Source organism: Xylaria bambusicola (assembly GCF_022495145.1).
Source record: "Xylaria bambusicola strain CBS 139988 unplaced genomic scaffold F5B22scaffold_2, whole genome shotgun sequence".
Lineage (NCBI taxonomy): Eukaryota > Fungi > Ascomycota > Sordariomycetes > Xylariales > Xylariaceae > Xylaria > Xylaria bambusicola.
Genome location: NW_025953555.1, coordinates 1,577,752 through 1,595,616, shown reverse-complemented (window position 1 = coordinate 1,595,616; position 17,865 = coordinate 1,577,752). Strand labels below are relative to the sequence as shown.

The window sequence follows — 17,865 nt, the reverse complement described above, 5'->3', positions numbered from 1 at the left end:
AACTCGGTACCAACTGAGCTTGAGTGGCATGAACGTGGTTTGGACGTGATGTGAATATCAATCTCAAAAGAATGATGGGAGATCAAAACGACGGCTTAATGTTTTTAAAGGGATATTGAGTCGTTCGGTTTACTGGAGCTACTACGGCGAGTCGCTCATCACAAGAGCTGGGCGTGAATCATCAACAGCCAGGCCCCTTGCAGACAGTGACCGTCTTCCAAATCTACCTTTAAGAATCGATAGTAGTGTTCGCATAATCATCCAAAAAATACGCTAGGGGCTGATGTCTGAAACAGATGATCGCAGCGACAGCTTCAACGACTTCTAAATAGCGGAAACGAATAGCGATGTTCGGTAGTACTTACTATGATGAATACACATATAACAGCTTGGACGACCCTGGGGTGCCATTTAACCAGGACCCTGTTTTGGCACTCTTTGGTGGATTAAACTTCCTTGAACAGTCTGTTATGGACGTTGCCTATGCCAATATGGTCTTGGCGAGTGTCTTCGGGGGATCCGTCAACTCTGACTGCGACCCGGATGGCCCCAAGGACCTACGTTCGGGTGTCTAGACGATTCTAAATAATGGTATTGAGGTATGGCTACCGGTCGATAAGGGGCCCCCACGGGGATAGGCCTAATTTGGCGTATGATTTCAGAAAAGCCGAAAGAAGGTAATTCTGGAACATGGCCCCTTCGAATCAATCAGGCGTTGGAGACATTGGTGATGTGACATTTGAGCCTTGAGGTGGTGAAAGTGCCTATTGATTCTATCAAGTATTAGTCTCCATTGCTGGGCTATCTAAGACTGGACCATATGAGATTCACATCGACTGCTACGAGACACTTCCTCCTTATCCTTATAGTGAGATATATAGATGGGATAGTCCGAGTTGGAAGTTCAGACTGATCAGTCGCAAGTCGATATATAATCTAAAGTCGAAATGGAGACACGCGTGGGAGGACTGGCTGCCTACGAATGCCTTGTTTGTAATTAGGCCATTCGGACGGTATTGGAAGAGGATTGGGGGTTTAAAAACCAAGGATAAGCTGTATCGGAATTCCCAGACAGGAAATAATTGTACTTGCTTAGCCTATGAGTCTTCCATCACTTAGTATTCCGTTAGTATTATCGAAACATGATAGCTTGAAGTCACGATTGGCATACTTAGACGGGTGAGAATCATAATGGGACTGCTTGCCTTTATTCTCATAGTATGACTCTTCTTAGTATGGCCGTTACTTGATGACATGTTTGCTCACAAGTCTGTCTACGGACCATATATATTCGACGACATTATGAAAGGCTTGGACCCTAAACCCTTATTACAGGACATAAGATTACACTGGCATACCTCTAGCTCTACATATATGATTCACTTACGTAGATACTCCTGCCTGGATCGTGCTCTTTGTCTGGGGATGCACTCAGCGATACCAAATTATGTAGCAGAGCCCCATTCCAAATGCACATGGCGATGAAACACACTGCCAGTGTAACACTCCTACCAAGCCGGACCTGGATTCAGAGATGATGCAGGTATCGGCCTGCTGATGACGACTCTGCTTTACAACGTTGTTCATTATGTTTCCAACGTCACCACGTACGCTTGACGCTTCGCAATCTGCAAATACTCTGTTACCGCTGTGAGGATTAACACAGGGATCGGCGAGAAGGAATCCGAGCAAATCCCTTTATGCGGCGAGGTCAGAACCGGGCTTTGCCACTCTGGCGTTTTGGAAACCGATGCTTTAAATGTATCGCTCTCTAGCTACTGAGGGCTGAGCGTGCGCGTTTAACCATGTCAGAGATGAGCGCTAGTATCACATCGTGTAGGTTCTTTGTTGCCTTTAGGTTTACCAGACGGCCCAGTCGGAGACCGTATAAAATTTTTGATACCAATAGTCCAGAAATCCAGACTGCTGCCCTCGGTTTGCAACGGACCTTCTCGAGATGAGCTCCTGGGCATGCTCAAAAGCATTGATAGTTGTTTCTGCGTTGGTTAGATGTTACCTTACCTTACCTTACCTCTCGGACATTTACTTACTGAAATCGGCTTGTTGGTTTGACTAGCAGCCAATCGGGATATTCGGATGCCGTTGTTGCGTTGCTGGACGGATGGTCGGCGGGTGCGGCTGATGAAAATAGGTGGTATGATCGTCACAACCTGCGTCCTTCGTTCAAAACAGCATACCCCCCCTCGCCCCCCCATCAGACCCCATCGGTCTCCCCACGGAAGAGATCGGCGGAGCTCTGACACAGCTTAAACGTATCAGGGGACATGCCAAGCTTTCGACGGTTGTCGGCACTCATATGCACAGAGAAAGCCTCATGCTCCCATGCCCGTATCTGCCCGTATTCCAACATGTGTATCTACAGTAGTGTACTCGTCCACTCTGCACAGAAGAACGCGGACCTCTGCATGGTATCTTGAGCAAATGGGTTGATTGCATACCTAAATCCCATAGCAGTCAGTCAGCTTACTTATATGGATTCGTCACAGACGCGTGTGTATTCATACTCCGTCCCATACCCAAGGCGGACAAACAGGCAGCAAAGCCACCCCCGCCTGTGGTCACGACAGCGCCAGCGTCTGGAATTAGCATAAAAGGGAGCCGCAACTAAAATAGTACCGTTAGCGTAAGTACTGTACTGCCACTCCGGATGGAATAACGTGACAGAAACGTGAGCGGCCGCGCGTCTGTTTCCAACCCAGCGACGCCTTATTCGCCATTCGTGTCTGTTCGCGCAGCATCCGACCCCTGTCCGGACCCCGGTCAGCCCTGGGCCATTGGTCTAAGACCCTTGACGAAGAGCACTGCAGTAGGTAGATGTCGTAACGGCGGCGCCTCTCTTATGTGCCCAGATGTGCCATACAGATAACGTCGCAAAGGCAAAGCTTGAGACAGAGCCTCCCATGCACGCGCGCTCCCTACGCATGAAGAACCCTGGTACTCCTGTCGCAATAACGCAGTGCTATTAGATACATCTCGTGGTACATGGGCAGTAGTCGGGAGTATGTCCGAGCAAAAGTCCCTTTCTCACAAAGGTCCTGTGGTGTAGGTACTCGTCGCAGATGTTCATCGCGGCCAGGAATTTTGGCCCTCTCTTGGCGAATAGCCTGGCCGATGGCTCTGGAGTCAGCGCTCACGCAACGCAGTCCATCTAAAATACTACTATGTATGTACTCAGCCGCAGGAAAGCTGGATACTGTTTATGAAATGACGCACATCTTCATGGGTAAGGGAGCCTTGCGTGTTTCTCTTTTTAAACAGTGTGCCCCTGCTGCCGTTCCATTCGGGCTTTATGTTGACCGCTCCTATTGCAAGCCTCCATCGTTGTTATCAACATTACCATTTCTTTCCTTTCTTCCATAATATTGTAATTAGTCCTAGAAATCTCATTATACTCACAAACGCTCTTCCCCGTGATATATCCGTTCCGCCTGCTCATATTAGCATCGACGCTGCTGAAGGATTACGAATCAAGTTCCCACTGCCCCGGAGAGAGCCCACCACGACCATCTTGGCTTGTCTTGGCACGACTTCGAAGCCTTGTGGGCGACTTACTTGCAAGGAAAGCGATCTACAGTGTTTAAAAATAGGAGGGACGTTCAAGTTTGAAATAATTCACACTTCCTCGCACTTTTTGCAAATTCGAGAGCAATTTCTAGCCGGCTATAGGAATACAAACGTCAATTTTAGGAGGTCTTAACATCACTACAGCCTAGCTGGTACAACAAGAGAAGACAATTCAAAAAGGAGAAGGGGGCTGTTCACGAAAGAACCGGGCCATTCGGCTTTAGATTGCATATAGCCCTGAACATGCGGATTACACAGCTTTGTGCTCTTGGAGCGGCGAGCGCCTACTTTTCAACAATAGTCAGTGCACGCAATGTGCCGAGTAATATCGGGCTGCCATTGTTGCCGCCACAGAGTAAGGTCGTCAGTCTGTCGACGGAAAGGCGAAGCATTTCGAACCCGTTGCTACGTGATCAGTTACGGCGGAGAGCTAATACCGCCGAGGCAGCTTTGGATAATGAGGTTCGTTCACGCAAAACCCCAAATAGGTTTAAAAAAAAGGTTATGTTCTGTTATTGTACCCGTGGATGACTAACAGAAGAACTGGTTAGGAAACACTCTATTTTGTAAATGCCACGATAGGTACCCCAGCACAATCGGTGCGCTTACATATCGACACCGGCAGCAGTGACTTGTGGGTGAATACGCCCCAGTCATCTCTTTGCACGCAGAGGTCAGATCCATGTGCCTTTGCCGGTTCGTATGTAGCGAACGAATCGTCTACCTACGAATACGTAGGGGATTGGTTCAACATCTCCTACGTCGACGGATCAGGGGCTAGTGGCGACTACGTATCCGACACGATCAGGATAGGGAGCTCGACTCTCGACCGGCTGCAATTTGGCATCGGCTACGTCAGCTCGTCCTCGCAGGGCATTCTAGGCATTGGGTACCCGTCCAACGAAGTGCAGGTGGGGAGGGCCGGTAGAGACCCGTATGACAACCTGCCCGCGGCCTTGGTATCCGCGGGCCAGATATCGAGAAACGCCTACAGCCTCTGGTTGAATGATCTCGATGCTAGCCGCGGCAGCATTCTGTTTGGTGGCATCGACACGGAGCAGTACATGGGCTCTCTGCACACGCTTCCAATCCAGGCAAATGGAGGCGTCTATTCCGAGTTTCTGATCACGCTGACGGCCCTTAAGCTCGGAGGGGAGACTATCGCCGAGAACCAGGCTCTTGCCGTGCTCCTTGATTCCGGCTCTTCGCTCACGTATCTCCCAGACGAATTCGTCGAGACCATCTACGAACGCGTCAACGCGCAGTACGACGAGGGAGCCGGCGCCGCCTACGTACCTTGTGCGCTAGAGAACAACGCTTCGACGCTTGACTTCACGTTCTCCTCCCCGACGATCTCAGTGGAGATGGGAGAGCTCGTCCTCGACCTCGTGACCTCAAGCGGGCGCCGCCCGAGATTCACCAACGGCGAGGAAGCTTGTCTTTTCGGCATTGCGCCTGCGGGCGAGGGCACCAATGTCCTCGGTGACACGTTTCTGCGCTCGGCCTACGTCGTCTACGACATCGACAACAATCAGATCTCGCTGGCGCAGACCAAGTTCAACGCCACCAACTCTAATGTCCGCGAGATCCCCGCTGGCACCGACATCCCCGGCGCTACTGTCGTCTCCAACTCAGTAGCCGCCACGAGCGGCGTCATCCGCGGCGGGAGTGGAGGCGGCGCAAGCGTCGACAGTGGTGCCGCTGTCCTCACCGCGTCCTTGTCTACCTACGTGCTTGTTCTGTTATGTCTAGGATTTACCACATTTGCTACCCTTCATTGATGATATTTATTTCTTTCGCCGGGAAGCGGTCACCATTCGACTTTTTTGAGCTTGCATTACTCCGAACTTGTTGGTCGGTGGCACATGAGAGACTGGGAGGCGCCTTGATTTATTCGTTTTGTTTCTGGGGATAAGCATTGCAAGGCGTTACGAGACAAAAGGGAAGGGAACGCCATTTACTACCATATACAACGCGAATATACCATTCTTTCTACTACAGTTGAGGAGAGGGAGGATTACCATACAAGCTACAATATACAGAGAGGCGGCGATTGATTAGATATCTTAAAGGTCGAACAGGACAAAGAGATTTACTTCGATCTATCGAGTTTCACCATATTTGGAGCATGAGATACGGTCTTCGTTTCGAGGAATGCCTTGTACACATTCATATACTTCATGCAATGGAATATGATAAAGAACTACACTGGTAACAGAACATACCAATTGCGCGAATGTATCAAGATCCAGCTCAAAATATGTCACCATGTGGAGCAGAGCGGCTCCCCAGGTACAGCAGTCGTTGTCATGGTCTTTTCACCAATAGAGCCCGCTACCAGCCTAGGACCGGACGTGGCGTGGCATGCTTGGAAGCTGAGCTGATGCCGCGCGTCTCTGACGTACAGAGAATTTGTTTGATCTGACAGAGTCTAGAAGGATCTATGCATAGAAAGGTCTATGCATGTGCATAGGGATAAAGGTTTGAGGGATAAAGAGCATAGGTTTATATAGACCTATAGAAAAATAGGTACCTAGAGATAGATCTAAATAAAATCATCTCGCTCCTTCCTTTACGTTCAAGTAGAATACGCTTGACGGTGAGATTGAGAGAGGGAAGCGTGCCATGCTTGATGGACAGAATTCCCCACCTGCTTTCTCTTGTGGTACAAGAACGGAAGACGCCGACGGTATACTACTCAGAAAGTAAGAAATGAGGAACCCGGTTCCCCTGTGGGCACATGATTATTAGGCTTATGCTAGCAAATGAGAACAGCTTCGTGAATATATGCAGTATTTTGATACATTCCTCTAACTCCAGCAACATGCATAGCTCGCGAATAACCTCATAATATATATATCCCTAGTCACCCATAGCTCCCCAACATACCTATTTAGACTACCTCTTTCCCCCTAATACTCGAAATCGTCATCCACTGAGGGTCCTTTCGTAACGCTCTCCTGCTTTCTGTACATTTCTGCGACCTGTCGACTACTTGTCGCCTCATCTGGCTTCTTATCATCTCTGACTTTGATGAATCGGGGAAACCGCAAACTGATTCCCTTGTCGCCTGACGGGTCGACCCCCTCTTTACAGCCTGCCTTGTACCGCGGGCTTAGAGTCAGATCTGCGGTCTTGACTTCCCATACGTACCGCGGCTCGAACCAAACATCGGGTTGATGCTGACCGCCAGAGGAATGGGAATAAAATGGCTTTGGGCGATCGATAACGATGTCTGAGAGTTGTTTATGTAGGTCCTCTAGAACTTGCTCCGAAAATCCGGTGCCGATATTACAAACCGTCTCATAGGTGTCTGATGCGGCGTTGTAGCACGCTAGAAGGAAAGCTCCGTAGACCGAGGTTCGTTTGCCTTTACCGTGGTAGGCACCCAAGACGACCAGGTCGAGGGAATCACCTACCCCAGAGAGATAATCTTTCTTAATCTACAACCTTTTTTTAGTGTAAAGAACTTCTCTGTGGTTTGGGGCTTCCTTACCTTGAGCCAGTTACGACTTCGTTTACTTGGTTCATACCCACTTTCGGATCCATCTAACATCTTCACCATAAGACCCTCACAGGAAGCCTTAACGCTCTCATCTAGGAACACTTGAATTTCCTCAAGTTCCTGCCCATTCATGTGAGTTGCGAAGGCGAACTCGCCCTCGACGGGCCTGAAAGCCTTATGCAAAAGCTCACGACGTTCCCGTAATGACTTCTCAACCACAGCCTCACCGTTTAAGAACAGAAGATCAAAAGCAAAGACACAGACCTTGACTTTGACATCTTCCACCTTGACGTCTTTCTTCTTTCGCGTCATAAGCTGCTGGAAGGGCAGGACTTTCTTCTCTGTAACATCCCAGGCTACTGTCTCGCAGTCCAGCACGAAGCTCTTGGTGCCCTCCTTCACCCATGTATCGAGTTTGGCAAGAATATCGGGGTATTTCTTTGACAGATCCTCGGAATTTCGCGAGAAAATAGATGCAACACCTTTTGCAGCTTCTTTTGTAGCGGATGGCAACGCCTCGATATAGTCATCCGAACGGTCCTTGGAAACATAATGGATCTGGGCTCTTTCGCCGTCATACTTGTATTCGCAGGTAAAAGTCTGGTTTTCAAAGCGATCCAAAACCTCAGTAATGGCTTTAGTAGGCTTGGCGAGCATAGGCTTCAGTGGAACTCCTGGTCGTAGTTTGCAGGTATCCTTCAAGTTCATAATGCCGTCCTTGACCATTGCCGGTATTATGACATCCCAGCTGGGTAGCTCACTGGACTAGTTAGACAGAGGCATAGTTGGTGAAGGGGATTATAGTTATGACATACCTATAAACCGATTTGAGAAGGGCTTCTGCCTCCTCAATCTGGGTTGTGGTTGGAGTTTTGCCCTTTTGTTCGAACTCATGGGACAGCATTGCCTGTGCAATTGACACTAGTACTGTCCTCTCTGCCAACCCAAGCCGTAATTTCCCTTCGAGAAACCGAACAAGATATTTGGCTTCACTTGGCCCTCCTTTATCCTTGGATATATCGACTTTGCTAGTCGAGTGCGAATCGGCAGCTGAAAGCATCTTCTTGATTAAATCCACTTTTCTCCCTTGTGCTCCATTACCAGTCACGGTAGCAACATCCATGAGGCCTTTATGGACACCTCTTACAGTAAGTGGCTTGGGTTTGAACATAGTCGGCTGGGTCGATCGACTCTTGACAGCAACAAGTCCAAGATCGCCAATTTCCTTCTGGTCCACCTTGATGACCTGCAAACTGCGGCCTGTCGTCTCCCCGATAGCTTTCATGATTAAAGACTCTCCGATACCCAGCTCAATACCAGCGTAGTCTGGCGCAAGCTTATTTATCATGAGAAGTACAGTGGGAAGGAAATCATCTGGCGTTAGCCTAAGTACTTGTTGAAGGAACAGGGCACAGTGTTCCGTGATGATTAGTCGCTTTGTAGTAAGTTCAATAAGTGAAAAGGTCGTACAGAGAGCTGCGTAAGGAACAGGTTCGCCGGCCTTCCAGTCGGGATAGGGGTCCTTAGCTTTAGTCTTTAGCTTGGTCTGAAGCTTTTCACGAGTCTTAGCTGCAGCTTTGGGGTCCTCCTCCTCTTCATCTTCTTCTTTCTCAGCCTCTGATGCAGACTCAGAGTCCACCGCTTCTTTTATTTTATTGCCTTTCTCGACTTTCGGCGCTGGCTTTTTCTTCGACGGTGAGGCAGAAGGGGAAGACTTATCGGAGACTTCTTTGTTGGGGGTTTTACTTTTTGATTTCACTGGTTTGACATCAGGCATGCTCTCATCTTCATCCTCTTCGTCCTCAACTCGTTTCCGGTTTCCTCTGCGGCGTTTTGGGGCAGGCGCCACTTCGTCATCGTCCTCCTCCTTCTCCAAATCCGTCTCTGGTTCCTCGACTTTGACTTTCGCTAATGATATTTCCAAAGCAGGCTCAGGAGATTGGATAGATCGCGAACGTTTCTTGGTATCTACATCGAAAAAAGTCAATCATAGCCTGAAGGCAGAGCGGCAAGTGTGGTCGCTAGTTACCTTTCTTGGGAGTAGTCTTCTTTGCAGCATCGGGATCGGTTTTCACTCTCGAGGATCGTGGGCTCGAATTGGCAGACAATACTTCCGAGTCCTCTTTTGCCTTTTTTGTGGGCTTTGTTGCGAAAGAGAGTTTGGACTGTTGGGTTGGTGCGGGCTTGGAGCCGTTGGGCTGGCCGAAGAATTTCCTGGACGACCACTACTTGTAAGCAGAGCTCGATACACCAGAAGGCTGGCCACAGACCCTATCGTAGTCTGAGATGGCCTCACATACCCCAGAGTAGCTTGTTTTGGCGGCATTGTGAAAATTCGGCGAGGCGCACTTGTTGCGACTGCGAAGAGGATATGACGAACCGCCACGATGGGCAAAGTTTCTCGACAATTAACACTAGGATACTCGAGGCGCAACTGTGTATGATATTCTTTGGGATGCTCAGGCGAACGCTCACGCTGTCATTGAAATTTGAAGCGGCGAACAGAATTACTTATGTTAGAATGCTGGAGGCAGGCAGCAGCTACCCCGGACAGGTGTTGCTGAAGCTCTGCGCGACGCGTGCCTAGTACCTGCTATGTACCCGCGTTAATTGATACAATGACGCGACGAAGCTCTCTAAGTGGGGTTCTGCCTGCCTACGAAGTACCTAGGTAGGTCCTACCAGATACAGTATGTGTACCGTATCAGTCCATTAAATCATACTGTATCAACTATCAACTTCCAGGCTGGAGACACCATTGTTAGAGCACCGAGGCTGATTCTTCTCGTAGCTTGTATTCAAGTTGGGCGATAATAGTGTTTGAGTGTAGTGTGCTGTGCACCGAGGAACAAGGAAGCCTCGATATCTTGTTCAGCATCACGTGTACCAACCCAGCTAGCCCGAAATCCTCACACAATGGTGAGATATAGATATATCGACTTCGGCCCAGCACCGCAACATGAAGAGTCTTGGCAAACCTGCCCGCCAGCTCCTGAAGCTGTGCGAGAACCGCGCGGCGTTCCAGCGAGTTCTTACGTTCAACTCAGCAATGCAAAGATGTAGTAGCCATACATCGCCACCATGCACATCAAGTAGCCCTATAGACTTTGAAGCTATCAAGGCCGAAATGCTGGCTCGTCCAGTACAGATACATACTGATTCAATGTATGCCACAAATTCACGCCTCTTGACGACGGCGTTAGCCGATTTTCTGCCTGAAGAGTGCTTATTTGAGCTGAAAACCCCCAAGACAAGTGTGTATCTTGGCGACACTGCTTTCGTTCCGCCTGGCCACCATCTTGTATATTTCCCCCTTGAGCTGCGCGGCTCGCAGCTCTGTCCAGACGGTACGGATCCCTACCACAGCCCTCGCGGAACGCCCTTCACGCGACGAATGTGGGCCGGCGGCTCCATTCAAGGCTTCGAGGGCCTCACCTTGGACGGAAGAGGAGGCGTGTGCGTTGAGCGAATCGAGGATGTCAAAGTCCACGGTCCCACGGGCTCTGAGAAAATCTACGTCGAAGTTTTGAGGATTTACCTAAAGCAGGACATTCTCACTCAGTGGCAGAAGCGGGCATCTTCGGAATTCGATCTTCCTAGAGATCTAAGCGAGCATGGCTTGGATGGGATGACAGAACGTAGGACTTTGGTGTTCATGCGAGAGCTAAGTGACGAAAATAAGTTGATGAGTATGGAGAAAAAACAGAAGGTTATAAAAGGTAGGTCTTATAAATCGTCTTGCTCGCCCTCAAGCCCTTTCCGTTCCTTGCCTATGCTTGCCGCCTTCCCTAACATCTAGATAAAATCGCCACCGCTTACATATGATCCGATAGCTCCAAGCCGGCCTAAATACTCAGTCACGCTTCGGCCAACGCCAACTCTACTCTTCCATTACAGCGCGCTCTCGTACAACGCGCACCGCATCCACCTAGACAGTTCCTACTGCCGCGAGGTGGAAGGATACCAGGATCTCTTGGTCCATGGGCCCTTATCTCTAACATTGATGCTATCTGTACTCAAATCGAGCCTTACTGGGAGCGGCTACGACATCAATAAGATTGACTACCGCCACATAGCGCCGCTCTACGTTGATCAGACTATGCACGTATGCTGCGCACCCCGAGCTAGTAAGTGTACAGAAAAGCAGAACGGCACTACAGGGAGGAACAAGTGGGACGTCTGGGTTGAGAACCAGGATGGCGGTCTATGTGTCAAGGGTACGGTTGAGACCATGAAGATTTCAAATGATGCATAACTCAAAGAATCTATTCGCCGTACGATATCCATTGTCTATATGCTTTATGTACATGGCGAGATGAGCACGTTCAGCAAAGGCTCACACTTGGCCGCAAGATTTTTGCTTTGATATAATTATACCACCTGGGTGGTGTATCCATGTATTGGGTATCATGCATCTCCTAGTAGAGGTTCCAGAAATTAACATCATCCAAATGTTTTCGCCAAAATTCGCCCCAATTCGCCTTCTATCTGAATGTCTATGTAACCCTTTAAGGGCCAGCCGATCTGCGGTACATGAGAATATGATGTTGTATGGGTGTGTATAAATACATGAAGGAGATACAAGCGGCAGTGTCTGTTATTTGGTTGTTCAAAAACCATCTCGTGAGAGCAGTCGGCTGTATAAATTAACTTATGTCTCTTCCTCGATCACATAAGTCTGGTGGGACGGGTATGAATCCTGGTGCGATATGTAAGGTATGGATGCTAGAAGAGAAGATGAAATTTCTTCAGCTGATATTATGCTAGATTCTGACGCCCGCCTGCGGGTATTGTCTTGGTATGGTTTAGAAGGAGGCCAGAGCCAGGCTGGCAGATCTTCGTCGTCCCATACTTCGAGGTACTCGCTTTCTAGTTCGAGGGTCTCGTTCAAGTTCATAAGGCTAGCTCGATTTCTCTCCAGGATGCTCGCCACCTTTTCAGCCTCCGACTCCCAATCGGTATGGAGCCTCTTCAATACGCCATCTAGACGGGTCTCGGCCGATTTGGACAGCTTATCCGGTACCCTAGTGGTTGACTTCCATTGCATATTCGTGAACAATCGTCTCTCCTTGCTGATTGCATATTCACGATCTAACTGTGATAACGGGAATGATATGAGCTGGTGATTATGACTTAGTGCCTGGACAAGTTCGCCGAATTGGCGATGATCGAAGTTGTTGTGTAGAATGTCGAGCATGGTCAAACCTGTGTTAGCCATGAGAAACCGATGTAGCCCTGTCAAATCCTCAGCAGAGCCTATATCGTGATTTCTTAACCGAAGCTGGCGAAGCGATGTGTTCTCATTTAATGAATCCAGTGCACTCGAAAGCCCCCAACCAAGATGACCATCCTCGAGCTTGCCACTGTATCCCGATAAATCCAAGAATTGCAATGTAGTATTTTTTCTGAAAAAATTTGAAAGAAGATCAGATGTCTTTGAGGTAACACGGCTAGGCGGACTCGTTCCTACCATGCTTAGGAACTTAATCGTTTTGTTATGTGTCAATGCAGTTAAAAGGCTATTGAAAGTTGACTCATGCTGGAACTGTATCATGTCCAGATGTAGTTTGGTCGGAGCTTCGCCAGCATGGATAAGGTCTATCCAGTCTGTCGACCCGACTTCCAATGGATTGCCATTAAGGAGGAGATGCATATCCCGGCCAGCGCCAATTCGACAAAATAACCCAGTCGCTAGTTCTCCGGTGACGGCACAATTCTGTAGCGATAGCCGACTCAAGTTGTGCGATTCGTCAAGCTCTAAGTATTTCATGATTCCACAGAGCGTTTCAAAATTTAGCTTCACGATGTCAGCAGTTATCCACAATAGTTTAAAGCCATTCGGCGCACCTTCCATCCAGAGAGGTCCAATTCCTCAAGACGCCATGCTTCGAAAGTTGCCGAGGTCCAAGGCCTGAACAAGGGTCCTTCCAATTCTCCTCTAATAGTATATGCGAGATTTAGACGTCTGAGACCACTAGCCTCATTCAAAGTGCTTGCAACTCTCGAAGCCTCTATACGCCCAGGATTATACGACGTGTCGAGTTCGTGGAGTGATGACCGTTGCTCATGCAGTCCTTCCCATAGATAGACCAGTGACGCTTCGTCTAAGTTACAACGTGATACGCCGAAGGATCTCAGGAAGTTAGGTCGACTTTGCAGAACCCGGCCTGAATAATGTGAGCACGCTTATCTCGGTGGTGCGCCATGAACACTTACAAAGCTCAACCGCGTCAATCTGCCCAACGGCGTTTCCGTTCAGCTTGATCGAGTTGCAACGCGTTTGCAGCGATGCCCACAATAAAACGATAGGAGGAATTATCTCGCAAACCCCTGCTTGAACAGACGAAGAGCTTCCAACTTGTAGCGGGGGCCGGGTTGGAATTCTGCGGAGTACATTGGTTAGGTCAAGTGATTTGATCGATTCGGACCCAAGAAGAATGGAGACAAGCTCCTGGAATAACACAGAAGAATGTTCAACCCTATCAACTTCGCTGCGGGTGAGACTGCGCTTTCCTACGCATATATTAGTTTTATAGTTGTGTCTTTCGGTATTGGTGGAACTAACCAGTACGAGAGAGCCATATCGTTGACTCAAGCCGTTGAGTGTTATCGAACTTATTCCATAAGAGCGAAAAGTCTATGTCATGGAAGGAAATACTCTTGAAGAATTCGTTGAACCGTAAAGCGCGAAAGACGGCTAATAGTTGATGAGCACTGTACTGTGACTGTTTTTTTGCTTTTAGCAGGCAGAATTGAGGTGCATGCGGTACACCCTTCCATTTTACTGTCCATTGGACGGGTTGACACTGATAACCTTCAATGAAAGCTTCCAGAGTTGTTTTAAATCCCCCATAATCTTCGCCGTTGGGCAGTGGAATTTGTTGAGTATCATCATTCACATAGAAAACTTCTCGTCTAGTCCACAATGGCCAGGCAGGTTTAAGATATGTATCCGCCTTGAACAACTTGTTTAAGATGTTTTGGTGATACCGACTTGAAAGCTCTACCGTATGAAGTGGACCTAGAGGCAGACTAGCGATTGTTAAATGTCAGCCCAGCCTTTCAAGAATCGAAGTAAGGAATAAAATGTGAGAATAGGCGATCAAGTAATAGTCTACGCAATGCTAGTGGGTAGTACCTACCGGAAAACTAGGTCAAATCGTTCATCACTTATGTTCACACGAACACGAGAAAGGGTGACCACACCAAATCGAGAATGACTGGCGACGATTTTTTGCCCATTCGGCGATCCCGAGAATTGAGCCATGAGTAGCGAGTATTTAGTAAATGCAAGATAGAATGATGATGATTCTCTCCAATTCTTCTTAGGTTCACCCCCCTGGGGAAGTTTTGTGTACGGCCGCCGAGGAATGACTGGGTAGAGATCGACGAGACTATCGTTCTCGTTGTTGGCGTCTAGGATTGATGTAAAGCTGGCCTCGATATCAGATGGGGCCCGCGCTTCGCCAAGCGCCCTCGCCCTTGCTATCACTGCGTGTCTGATGTGCCTGAGCCAGTCGTCTCGTTCATCTGGAAGGTGGAAATCGATTTCCAAAGAGGCGAAAACGTGTGTCATCTGTGAACTTTTCCACCAGATCTCAAGGCCGAAAGATGGTCGTGTCCCTTCATCTTTGAAAACTGAGACAACTTTGTCCAGGGGCACAGTAACTTCAGCAGTACATGAAAGGTCTTTGAGGGATGGGTAGGACCCGACAGGGGTCAAGGGGGTCAAGGGGCTCAAGCCTTGATCAGGCGCAGAGATAATGGGGAATTGATTCTCGGCGGCAGCACGATTTTTGAACTTGAGTAACGCAGATGAAGTCAAGACAAGGTATTCTTTCCTTGACTTCAAAATTGAAGACTCTGGCTGCAAAGGGCCCGATTTGATAAGTGACCCAGGGTCACCACCGTGAATACTGGCGCTTCGACTGATGACAGAGGGGGTAGTTGGTTGTGTAGACGTCGAGGCGCGACCAACACTGCCATCGGAAGATGATTTGGAATCGTTTCGTATTAAGCTCCCCTTTCTGAGCGGGCCGGCGGGAGCAGTTTTGCGCAAAGTCTTTCTTTGTGATGATCCAGAGCTCGGTATCTCGGTGTCGGATCCGATTGACAAGTGCGAAATCTGGGAACTGATGCTGAGTGACCGGATTGCCTTAATAGGCGAGAATGAAGCTCGCTTCTGCGACTTGTCGGAGAGCACTTGCTGGGGGAGACTGGTGGGCTCCATCGTGACCGTTCAGCTTCGGTGTGCTCGAGTTAACCCCTGGGGATGCACCTCAGACAGTCATCGTTTTAATCCAACGTAAATAATGACTTTTAGGCCGGCGGTTCGTCGCGTCGGCGCAAAACTCGATTTGGCATCAATAGCAGAATCGTTGAATTCTCGTGGTGGGTGTACAAGTACCTGCTTTCCTCTACAAGTTGTGGATTATGATAGCCTCCATTGTACAGAATGCCGTGACTCCTGACAGAATCGAGTAGTAGTAGGTTCCGAGAGCAATTCTGTCCAGTTACGTTGGCGCGTGCTATTGCAAAGATGGCAGATAGCAGGGACTGGAGGCAGGAGGCAGGAGATTTGGCGAGCTGGTTGTAAGAAAGAGATGGTGGGCGTGTTATCTCTCCTACTCATCTGTCTATCTATCCGTGTGTTGATAATCAGGTCAGGATTACCTCTATTTCCCCGTTACCAGCTTAGCCAGGACGCCAGAGCAGAACAGGGTTAGACAGGAAGAGATAGACGGCAAGATGATAGCTAGTCTACATGGTAGCATGCAGCCAGACAAAGGCAAGGCAAGTCAGGCAAGCTAGGCAAGCCCAGGCTGGCAGCGAGTTGCAGCTAACATCGGTGGCCACGTCTTCGGCAAACAATGCTTTGTGTCTTGCTGGTTGCGAGCGATGACGCGAAGAATCCAGTTTTGGAAAGGCGGCTCCTCCAATCGGGCGCCGCGGCTGGGCGTACATACAGTACACATATCGCACATTACCGCATACCTACTTACCGTATGTCTCTGCTATGTGATCTCTAAGTCTGCTCTAAGTAAACACCTTGAGGCCTGTCTAGCGGATAGTGTCTTGCCTCTGCCAATGGGAGGGTCCGAAAGCGGCAGGGGCTTCCGTGATCAACATCATCGGAATCTCGATCTATCGATGCGCTTCTCTCATGATACCGGTAGCGCAATTCCCATAGGAACGGACAGAGCAACGGGTACCTGGAATTAGGCACTATCTGTCCCTCACCGTCGAGCGATGCTCCCGCTAATAGTCGTTTCGGTGAACGAAGGCCATCACTTTCCTTACTAGATAGTAGTAGTCTGCTAGTAGGATGAGCTAGGTATTAAGCAGCATCACGGTGCTAGCTCATGGAGATATGGACTCCGCCATCGCAGTTTGCCTAGGACAGCTATCATCTCTTGTATCTTTACTGAATCTGCATGCTGCTGTGAAAATGAATGGACTTGGTTGAGTGGTAGGTACCTACATACCGGTAGTACAGCACTGTTCTTCTGTCTACTTATATGAGCGCTGACGTCATTGCCGCCGCTAACCAAAACCGACGGGATTGATTATTATGTAACTGATCGCACCTCGGCTTACTTCTGCAGATGTTTTACATGCCTACCCTACCGTAGGTACCGTAGGTAGATAATTAAGTACCTAGCTATGTCCATGTCGACGCATTTGATTCAATTCTCTACAGCTGCACATCTCTACCCCCTCAGTTTACACAATCCAAAAGACTTCGAGAGGGGTTCGTTGTGCGCATAGGTACAATACCGGTATGTGCCTTTCGGCAAGCTAGGTTGCATTAATATTTGCGTCTCGCTACCAACTCAACACTTCGAATGGAACTGTAGAACTTGCTGCCGCCAGCTCAAGACTTAGGTCCCGAGACTGCAAAACCCTCGTGAAAACTTCACAATCCATCGCCAACGCCGGGTTCATCTCAGCCGTCTAGTCATGGTGTCTTAACGACTCACTTGAATAGACACGGGGTATGCATGTTATCTCATCTTCAAGGGAAATTATGTTCTGTTCCTGCAGCACATACAGATAGATCTATATAGATGTAGTAGATAAGATCTAGAATGCATAACGACTGATCACCACTGCGGTTGTGGCCCGAAAGTAAGGTTTATCGGCCGACAGACCCCCAATGTCGCGGGTAAGAGGATGCTAGGTAGGTATGTTATTCTAGCTGTGCTCTCCTTCCGCACTGTATGTTTACGTGCTCACAACATACATTTAGGGCGAAAGTAAGCGGATATGAATGCCGTGACGATTGCGTCGAACATGTATATACTATATAGCCATGTTCTCTGGTCTTTCCAGGAAATGGCAACCGTAAGGACTTGATAATGTCTGAAATGATATGAGTAGCCTTTTTTTTTTCTTTTTCTTCTTTCACTGCGAAGATGTGTCCATCCCAAAAGGTATCCCTCATACCATGAGAAAAAGATGACTGCGGACATAATAGAATAGTTCACGGATTGGGTTGATAGGTAGTGTGACTCTCGCGTACGGGACACGATGATTAATTTAGTTTTGTTTTGTTTGGAGTAGGTCAGCTAATAAATCAGTCTGGGCAAACAGAGTTGTGATACTCTTTCACGGAACCCGCTGTATAACAAGGAGACAAAGCGGACTAAGGTAACGAGAGAAACAAGAATTAGTCATAACAATAAAAGCGTCTCCCATGGAATAGCCGGATGGTTTTAGCTGTGGTATTGTTGCCTGGCCTCCCGTTTCGCTCGGAAGGAAATATCTTGGTACTA

At 48.6% G+C, this 17,865-nt stretch overlaps 4 protein-coding genes across 4 annotated transcripts; 2 read left to right on the top strand and 2 right to left on the bottom strand.

Annotated features, from left to right (window-relative positions):
• The first annotated feature begins 3,605 nt into the window (after nucleotides 1-3,605).
• F5B22DRAFT_166241 (aspartic-type endopeptidase) lies at nucleotides 3,606-5,594 on the top strand. Its single transcript, XM_047969292.1, has 2 exons — nucleotides 3,606-4,047; nucleotides 4,137-5,594. The coding sequence occupies exons 1-2, from the start codon at nucleotides 3,829-3,831 to the stop codon at nucleotides 5,364-5,366; spliced, it is 1,449 nt and encodes a 482-aa protein (XP_047835939.1). The 5' UTR covers nucleotides 3,606-3,828; the 3' UTR covers nucleotides 5,367-5,594.
• A 903-nt stretch (nucleotides 5,595-6,497) lies between these two features.
• F5B22DRAFT_633028 (uncharacterized protein) lies at nucleotides 6,498-9,416 on the bottom strand (the record flags this gene model as incomplete). The annotated part of the gene is made up of 5 exons (XM_047976779.1): nucleotides 6,498-7,028; nucleotides 7,082-7,850; nucleotides 7,906-9,058; nucleotides 9,120-9,304; nucleotides 9,361-9,416. The coding sequence occupies 5 exons, from the start codon at nucleotides 9,414-9,416 to the stop codon at nucleotides 6,498-6,500; spliced, it is 2,694 nt and encodes an 897-aa protein (XP_047835938.1).
• Nucleotides 9,417-10,049: 633 nt separating this feature from the next.
• Nucleotides 10,050-11,345, top strand: F5B22DRAFT_641718 (uncharacterized protein; the record flags this gene model as incomplete). Its single annotated transcript, XM_047978024.1, has 2 exons — nucleotides 10,050-10,809; nucleotides 10,924-11,345. The coding sequence occupies 2 exons, from the start codon at nucleotides 10,050-10,052 to the stop codon at nucleotides 11,343-11,345; spliced, it is 1,182 nt and encodes a 393-aa protein (XP_047835937.1).
• A 198-nt stretch (nucleotides 11,346-11,543) lies between these two features.
• Nucleotides 11,544-15,420, bottom strand: F5B22DRAFT_166229 (uncharacterized protein). Its single transcript, XM_047969291.1, has 5 exons — nucleotides 14,233-15,420; nucleotides 13,656-14,122; nucleotides 13,307-13,603; nucleotides 12,938-13,257; nucleotides 11,544-12,887 (listed from the first exon to the last, which is right to left on the bottom strand). The coding sequence occupies exons 1-5, from the start codon at nucleotides 15,318-15,320 to the stop codon at nucleotides 11,742-11,744; spliced, it is 3,318 nt and encodes a 1,105-aa protein (XP_047835936.1). The 5' UTR covers nucleotides 15,321-15,420; the 3' UTR covers nucleotides 11,544-11,741.
• Nucleotides 15,421-17,865: the final 2,445 nt, after the last annotated feature.

Excerpts from the sequence above, each read along its gene's own strand:
- F5B22DRAFT_166241 (XM_047969292.1), top strand. The coding sequence starts at position 3,829 with ATGCGGATTACACAGCTTTGTGCTCTTGGAGCGGCGAGCGCCTACTTT. Across the intron at positions 4,048-4,136 it reads AGGCAGCTTTGGATAATGAG|GAAACACTCTATTTTGTAAA; the intron begins GTTCGTTCACGC and ends AGAACTGGTTAG.
- F5B22DRAFT_166229 (XM_047969291.1), bottom strand. The coding sequence starts at position 15,320 with ATGGAGCCCACCAGTCTCCCCCAGCAAGTGCTCTCCGACAAGTCGCAG. Across the intron at positions 14,123-14,232 it reads CGATTTGACCTAGTTTTCCG|TCTGCCTCTAGGTCCACTTC; the intron begins GTAGGTACTACC and ends AACAATCGCTAG. Across the intron at positions 12,888-12,937 it reads TGGACCTCTCTGGATGGAAG|CTAAATTTTGAAACGCTCTG; the intron begins GTGCGCCGAATG and ends GACATCGTGAAG.